Below are 8845 nucleotides of genomic sequence, written 5' to 3'. Positions count from 1 at the left end.
ATAATAGTTAACATATTCACTGTAAGCGTGTATTATTTATAAATGTTCTCACTCATAGCTAGCATATTTAGTACAGTTTTTTGAAAATAAAAATTGAAACAGCATGCCAATTCAAAAGAGTTACCGCAACTGTGTATAAATAAAAAAGTTTCTTTAAAGGAGCATAATAAATATTAGTTGAAGGGGATATTGGAGTGATTACTATCAGGAGATTACTTCTGAATTTCCTTTGCTGAAAGATCTAACTATCAGTATCTGGCTATAGTAAGGCAAGCGTTCGTGGGGAAGTTACATTCAGTCTCTCTCTTTCGACTCCACTCTCTGCATTGGCACGATTGTAATTGCACACATTTAATATGAGGCTGATTACTATTGCACATATTTGCCACCCGTACAAGGTGAGCACTCTGCCCCCCCTCCCCCCACCCATTTTACTTAAAAGATACATAACACTGCGCCGAAAACCATTTCAGCACACTCGCAAAGAAGAAAACTTTTTTTTCCTCTTTCAAGTCTTAAAACATTTTGGCAAATACTTCAGACGCTGAGGGGTTTCAGTACTTTGTCTCAGCAGATGAAAATTACTTGGTGTCCCAATAGATTCTGCAGATTGATATCCTGTAAGAGTTATTTTGGAGAAATAATTCTTACCTTTTTACCTATACTTTCCCCAAAGCATACTGGAGTTCAGTCCCTGAATAGTTTTGAGTGAGGAACAGTTCTGCTGAGCACAGGGCATAGCCCCTTTTTGTTCCCTTCATAGGAGCTAGGCTCAATTATAATGCTAAGAGATAAGAAATTGTGTTGGCACATTATTCATTCCCCCTATTTTCTTCCGTTGAAACCACAGCACCTTCTGGTTTCATTAGTTCACAGCTCCAATGCTCTCCAGAGAGCACTATTTAGCCATTCCCTCAAACCCATTGAGCAAACCAATTCATAGAAAATAGTGTGGTTAGCTGAATTTGTGTTCTTTCTCTAGAGGTCCTCCACTTTAATAGTTTCTGAGGGAGAGAGCTTGATGGATAAGTGGAATATTTAGTGTGACCTCCTTGGATTGATTCCTCTCACAGAATATGAGAATTCTTGCAACGAGTTCAAAAACCCAGAATTTATAATCATTCCACTGTGATATATGGCACAATGAACACAACAGCAAGAGCATACACAGTGGAGGCTGGGACAAGAATTACCATGGAAATCCCAACACTAATTCCACCGGGCTTGGTTCGTGAAATGTACATGACAAATATTGAGAGCCGATGGCAAACAGAAATTAAAAAGGACACTAGGCAAGAAACTGTCTTTAGAGCCTGGTTTGTGCCTCTGGGATGTAAATCTCAATGCTATCTGCACGTTCTGCGGCCGAGTTCTGTCGAAAGGAAGCCGCTCGCTTGGCAGCCATTAGCCGTTTCCTCGCCTCCTGTCGTTGCCTATCAGGAAGGTCAAGGGACTTCTCTCGCACGATAGGGATTTTTCCTTTTGGTGGCTTCTTTGGTACTGGAGGCGGAATCTTCTTTTCCTCCTGAGAAATGATGAAATAATTGTCATTAATGTTAAATAGAAAAAATCCAAAAATAAAATGACAGCCACTTTTTAAAAAGAAATTCTGAGCTCCCCAGTAAACTCCCCTGAAAGCTGTGCGCTTATTACTGGCCTTTGAATATAAAAGGTTCACAGTCTCAGAACATTTGGGCTAATCTGATTCATGAAGCCAATCTTATTAAGTTGTGCCACTAAGGTACGCAAATCTGAAATTAGAGCCACAGACATTGGCAGCAAACAGAGCCTGGCAATGAGCAGTCTGATATACCTGCTCTCATTTGGACATGAAATGAATACTCCTCAATTTCGTATTAACTGCAGGTGGGGAACAGTTTGATTCCCCTGAAAATAAAATCCTAATGTGGAGAGACAATAAGTGTTCTCATCTAAAATGCTTAACAGGTGGAACTAATGTTAACCATTCAACACAGGATTGTAAAAAAAAAGTTTATTTCAAGGACTGAAGAGCAGAAGTTACACACATTCATATACACTATGAATTGTGACCTCTAATTCCTAGAAGGACAGCAGAAGTTGTATGGGAATACCATTACCTGCAAGGTCCAGTCCAAACTACATACCACCCTGATGTAGACATTAATCACCCCCCTTCCGTCGTTGTTAGGTTGAAATCCTATAGCTCTTTATCTAACAGTTATGTGGAAGTACCTAAACCACATGGACTGCGGTGGCTCCAGGCTCACCACCACCTTCTCATGGATAAATCAGAATGAACAACAATCAACGTCTTTACCAGTGATTTCCACACTCCATGAACAATTTTTTAAAAATGAAAAAACAGACCAGGTGAGTCACACTCGTGCCAAACAATGACTATACCTGACGAGAGATTGCCAAATCATCGCTCTGAGACTTTATACTATGTAGTTCTGTGGGGGTGACTCACATGCTAAACCCCCCAATGCCACCTCCACCATCTATGAGCACAGGTCAGAAGAGTGATGGAATATGCTCCATTTGCCTGGACGAAGCTGCATTCATATTGAAGAACCTCAATACCATCCAAGACAAAGCAATCTTGTCTTGGATTGTCAATCCAGCTGGATTGACAAGTTTAAACACTGGAGTACCATGACTACCGTGTGTACTATCTGGATGATGCACTGAAGAAACTTCAGCTTAAAGCTTCTGTGATAGCACCTCCCAAACATGCAACCCCTACCAACCAGGCAGTGTCCATCTTTATTGCTGACTCAGTTAACCTGCTGCTGAAATCTTCAGTCATGCCTTTGTCAACTCTAAACATGACTGTAAATGCTCTTTTGACCAATCCCCCTATCTTCCAACTTATATAAACTGGTGAATATATTTGAGTTCTCATCAAGTTACGTTCACACATCACCCTGTGCTTTCTAACCTGCAGTGTCGCTTGGCCTGGCAACTCCTCTATTTTAACATTGTCTTTCTTCTTTCCAAACTGCTCAGTGGAAAAAGGGGGATAAAGATGTCAGGGGACTGGGAGCAGGAGGAGTTGAGATGTAGATGGAGATAACTGAGGAGAAGGAGTTACCTGGTTGGAGGCTAAATGAGGAAGGTAGTGAATCAACCATATTATTAATCATCATCATCCATCTGAAATTTGTTGCTGCTTCAGAATATAACACGGTGTGTGATATGTGCAAAGCTATGAAGCTCTTATTAGATTTTGTAAATATGAAACATCATTGCGGTCAACATTTATGCCATGTATTCTTTGCTTGTAGAATGTGCAAAAATAAAATTTAAAGCATGAATAATTGGTATTTTTAATTTTAGGAGTTGTTAAATCTGTGCATAATCAATGTTACACACGTAGTGCAATGTTTTATAAAATGGAGCTAGCCTCTTTAGTGGAAGCCATTTAACAGAACTGAAGACTTATTTTCTCATCGTTTCTCATTGAAATCTTCTCATTGCTAACTTTTCTTCTTGCTTCTCCTTTCTGAAGGTGTGGACTTATTAGTTCCAAAGGTGTCTCATCCTTCATATATCTCCCCATACATGCGAAATGCGCACTAATTTTATTGGTTGCCTACATAACCACACTTCTCTTTCTTGCTGATGGGAGGACGGTATTTTTTTTCAATAGGTTGAAGCATGATGGCAAGTTTGTCCACTGTCAGTAGAGTTGGGATTGGATAATTCAGTGCATTTTGGGGGTCAAAACAGATATTTTCTTGATTTGTATATTCAGTACAACACTGGACTGCTGTGGGAATAAAGTTCAGACACAAAGGCTAAAATTTCTATTAGGCCTGTTAACAGGTGCAGAGATCATCACATGTGATTACCCTGTGCTCTATCAATGCAAACTCCATGCCTGCTTGTGTGGCTAGTTTGACTTACATTACTGAAAGAAAGCTGTGCCTCTTAAAGGGGAGGTGAACTCAGGCCTCTGAAACTGTGTAATAAAATGTTTGAGTGAAGGAAGAAGATTGCAAATGGATCTATACTCCAGAAGGAGAATTTCCAGGTTATTTGATGCGCTGCTGAAAACCTTAGTCCAGGTGATCCAGAGGAGAAGAGAGATTATGCTTCACAATGGGCCAAGAGGCATACAATGCACATGCTCCAAAGCAAACAGGAGCCAGTTGTTATAGGAACATTGGAATTAGGAGCAGAAGTAGGCAAATTCAGGCCTGCTCCGCCATTCAATCAGATCATGGCTGCTCTCTCCCTGGTCTCAAATCGACTTCCCCACCTGTTACCCATATCCCTCTTTCCCTTTTTTAAAAATTGGAAATATGTCTACCTCCCTCTTGAAACCATTCAACGATTCAGACTCACCGTGCTATGATCATAAGACATAGGAGCAGAATTAGGCCCCTCGGCCCATCGAGTCTGCTCCATCATTCAATCATGGCTGATATTTTCTCATCTCCATTCTCTGGCCTTTTCACCATAACCCCTGACTCCCTTATTAATCAAGAACCTATCTATCTCTGTCTTAAAGACACTCAATGACCTGGCCTCCACAGCCCTCTGCGGCAAAGAGTTCCACAGATTCACCACTCTCTGGCTGAAGAAATTCCTCCTCATTTCTGTTTTAAAGGATTGTCCTTTTAGCCTGAGGTTATGCCCTCTGGTTCTAGTTTTTCCGACTAGTGGAAACATCTTCTCCACGTCCACTCTATCCAGGCCTCGCAGTATCCTGTAAGTTTCAATAAGATCTCCCCTCATCCTTCTAAACTCCAACAAGTCCAGACCCAGAATCCTCAACCATTTCTCATACGACAAGCTCTTCATTTCAGGGATCATTCTTGTGAACCTCCTCTGGACCCTTTCCAAGGCCAGCAGATCCTTCCTGAGATATCATCAGAGAAATCATAGAAACCCTACAGTGCAGAAGGAGGCCATTCGGCCCATCGAGTCTGCACCGACCACAATCCCACCCAGGCCCTACCCCCACATATTTACCCGCTAATCCCTCTAACCTACGCATCCCAGGACTCTAAGGGGCAATTTTTAACCTGGCCAATCAACCTAACCCGCACATCTTTGGACTGTGGGAGGAAACCGGAGCAACCGGAGGAAACCCACGCAGACACGAGGAGAATGTGCAAACTCCACACAGACAGTGACCCGAGCCAGGAATCGAACCCGGGACCCTGGAGCTGTGAAGCAGCAGTGCTAACCACTGCGCTACCGTGCCGTCAAATATGGGGCCCAAAACTGCTCAGAATACTCCAAATGGGGTCTAACCAGACTATGGGGCAGTGAGTTCCACAAATTCATCATCCTCTGCGAGAAGTAGTTTCTCCTTATCTCAGTTTTAAATCTACCGATTCTCAACCTATACCTATGACCTCTTGTTTCAGATATAACGAGAAACATTTGCCACATAACAAGAAACATTTGGTCTACATTTACTTTATCAATCCCTTTTAAAATTTTATATACCTCGGTCAGATCCCCTCTCACCCTTCTAAACTCCAGCGAGTACAGGCCCAAACTATTTAATCTCTCCTCATACGTCAACACCTTCATCTCCGGAATCAATTTAGTGGAGATTAATTCCTGGAATCTGGCCCATGTAAATCTGGCTGCAGTGCTGGAAAACGTTCAAAGACCTCACACAATTGGTCAAGGTCAGTGAATGTATCTTCATCCCACTGCACCGACAATCTCGTGCACTACATCCCATCAACCAGCCATCAGGAATCAGACTCATGCTAAACATTCAGATGCCCCATCCATCCCTCAACACTTACCAGTGCTGCAGCCTCGCACCCACCTCTCGCTGTTTCTCCAGCTTCCAGCTATTTAGCTATGCCAGGCACATCACCCCAAACACAGTGCCAAGGCTCACTTACATTCTTCCCTCTCCCTTTTAGGATTAGGTGACACACAACAGGAGGGAGCAGCACAACCACATCTCCTCAACCCTTTGGCGGTGACGGTACTCCACATTATAGGGCCAGCAGTGATTGAGGTTGCTGCATTCAGTGTTGCCAAGAACCTTCAAGATGATGATATATGTTCCTGCCTTAAGCAATTCCAATTCCCACTTCACTCTTATCCTGCTGTCTGGTATGAACGGCAGGCTGCAGATGGTGTGACCAGGGATAGTTTGATTTCCAGCTCACTCCAACCTTGCGCTTTGGCATTTTTGCTTTCAGATACCCAAGAGCTGCTGCTTGGACAACCAGTAAAGCCTCACTCTGAGGCACGTGAGCCACAGCATACATCTGCACACACCGTGTTCTCACGGCTAACTGTGTCCCATTTCTATGTCATGCTGCAGCCCAAGAAGGAATGAATTAGAGACAGTAGGCTGCTGACGGGCCGAGAATCCCCTCTCACCTTCTTATCCAAGTCCAGTGTCACTCCCCTCTGAATTCAAAGATATTTTTCCAAACTGCTCCAACAACATACTACATGGCACTTCCACTCACCCTTGATGGGAAATAATCTCACTTGGAAGTCTCCCATGGTGATCCCATTAAGTACATTGTACCACTGTATTCCGCTGAGTTAAAGGTTAAGGGGTGATCTGGGATATGTAGAATGATAAAGGGATTTTACATTGATACATTGTTGTTAAGCAAGGGTATTAAGGGAAATGGAACAATGGCATGTAGGTAGAATTGGGGTGCAGATCAATCCTGAACTACTTGAATGGCAAAATATGTTATTGGCAGGTGTTGATAACCTATGGCACAAAGGTGTAGGACAGTTGTGCCTGGATACCAATGGGCGTCCTCGTAGTCCTGATGCCACTGTTGGAGTTACTCATCAATTCTGCCCAATACTTTTATTCAGAGGGTTGTGAATCTTTGGAATTCTCTACCCAAAAGGCCTTTGGAAGCTCAGTCATTGAGTATGTTTAAGAAAGGATTGACACATTTCTAATTACCAATCACATAATGGGATTTGGGGATTGTGGGAAAAAGGGCACTGAAGTGGATGATCAGCAACGATCGTATTGAATGGCAGAGCAGGCTCAATGGGCTGAATGGCCTACTCCTGTTTCTACTGGCCAGCGGCATGGAGAGTCAACGCTCTGTCCTCAACTGGTTGATGAGTGTGGTGGGGTCTCTTGATTGGCCATCGCTAGGAAGATTGCCAATGGAATCCTGCTGCCTACCTTTGCAGACTTGGTCCTGACTTCAAGGCCTGAAGGGAATTGTGGCCTTTCTGGAGAAAGGCAATATTAGCTGTTTTTAATTTTATTGGCTGCATTTTATTTCACTGAACCACTTTACTTCACCTGTTTTTCAAATGGCTCAATAGGTTTCCAATCATTTGCCTTCAGCTGATGCAGCTCATCAAACTTCATGCTGACATCTTCAATGGAAAGCTGCAGGAGGTCCCAAAATCCTGCTAGATCCTGGGACGTAGGCCTTGGCATCGCACTGGGATCCTAGCAGAAACCAAGTCAACTCATTAACATACATTTGAAAAAAAATTACACCTCTGAAATTGCAGATTTCACAATTTACGGATATTAAAATACTTTTGCTGTTTACCTTATTGCATATTCATGAGCCAAGACTCGTTCTACATGTGCCAAAATACTGGAAAGTTTTTTGGCTTGACATTAATATTAGAAATAAGAGAGCAAAGAAATGCCAGGCAATCTAAACAGACATAGCAAAGATTTTAACTTCACTAACTGTAAAATGTACCTTTTGTTCAATAATATTTCGCCCTTTCCACTGCACAATAACTCAAATACTTTTTATCTATGAGTGCTCGACAGTTTTCCCTTTGAATACTTACCATGGAGAACTGAACCATTACAGTATCATTTTCATCTCTATACAGCAGAGTATCCCATGAGGGAGCAAAATAATTAAGCAGGAAAATAAGCTGCAATGTTTTAAACTGCATTTCATTCTGAACAATTATCTTTGCTATTGATCTTGGTCTTCTGAAGATAAATGGTGATGATTCACTAAATGATGCTAAAGTGTTCGTGTGGCACCGTTTTTCTGAAAACGATGTTTAATCTTCTCATAAAATCTTATCATAGTCTTGAATTTTTGTGGTGTTTCGAAATATGAATCAGGGAGGCAGAATGAGCATTGGATTTTTTTAAAAATGAGTGGCTATGTCTCTCTGACATAATTAAAATACAGGCAATTGCAAGGCAATGTGCCAGAAATGAAATTACTAAGTCAATTAGTCAGGCAAGATGTTCTGGAACATCAGCTGTTGGTGTTAAATATTAAATGTGGGGACCCTGAAATTCTTCATAAGTTTTACCTGTTTTCTATTGCAGAACCTAACATGGTAAAATATGACACAAACATATCTAAATTTATCATTAGTGTTGACGTCTTCAACCTTGAGCTTTTTTGGAAGCTGTGGCACAACTACAAATTAAAGCATATCCTTCAATAATAAGTGGGAATCCTGTCTGCAGGAGGGCACAAAGAAATGTATTGCTGAAGACAATTTTCTGGAACATTGTTGCCTTGTGCAAATCACAAGGTTCTCCAAAGCGAGACCTTTCCAATTATTGAAGACTTCAAATTAAGAAAAGCCACTCAGATATCTTCTCCTCAGAAAACAGTGTGTGAAATACTCCAAAGTACAGGATGTTTTAAGGGCAAGAAATTATTACAAAATTTGCACCCAGGAAAGCATGTGCGTTAGTAAGGCAGTGACAAGATCCCACATGGCAGACTGATCAGTAAAGTAAGGTCACATGGGATACAGGGGAGAGAGGTAGGTTGTTTCCCATCACTGGATCCAAAATCAATGGATGTTTTTGAAAATGGAAAGTAGTTTCCAGTGGTGATCCACATGGGTTCAGCGTTGGGGAAATTGCTGTTTGTTGTATATATCAATGATT

General features: G+C 41.8%; 1 protein-coding gene across 1 annotated transcript in view; it reads right to left on the bottom strand.

Moving 5' to 3' along the window:
- Positions 1-1298: 1298 nt before the first annotated feature.
- Positions 1299-8845, bottom strand: part of dlgap2a (discs, large (Drosophila) homolog-associated protein 2a) — a 118792-nt gene continuing 111245 nt past the window's right edge. Inside the window, exons 10-11 of the mRNA XM_078213757.1 lie at positions 7256-7408; positions 1299-1525 (exon numbers count right to left, since the gene is read on the bottom strand). Coding sequence (XP_078069883.1) covers positions 1307-1525; positions 7256-7408 — 372 coding nt within the window. The 3' untranslated portion in view covers positions 1299-1306. The remainder of the gene's footprint in view (positions 1526-7255; positions 7409-8845) is intronic.

Source organism: Mustelus asterias, chromosome 5, assembly GCF_964213995.1.
Source record: "Mustelus asterias chromosome 5, sMusAst1.hap1.1, whole genome shotgun sequence".
In the NCBI taxonomy this organism is placed as follows: Eukaryota; Metazoa; Chordata; class Chondrichthyes; order Carcharhiniformes; family Triakidae; genus Mustelus; species Mustelus asterias.
This window is presented reverse-complemented; position numbering and strand designations above follow the sequence as displayed.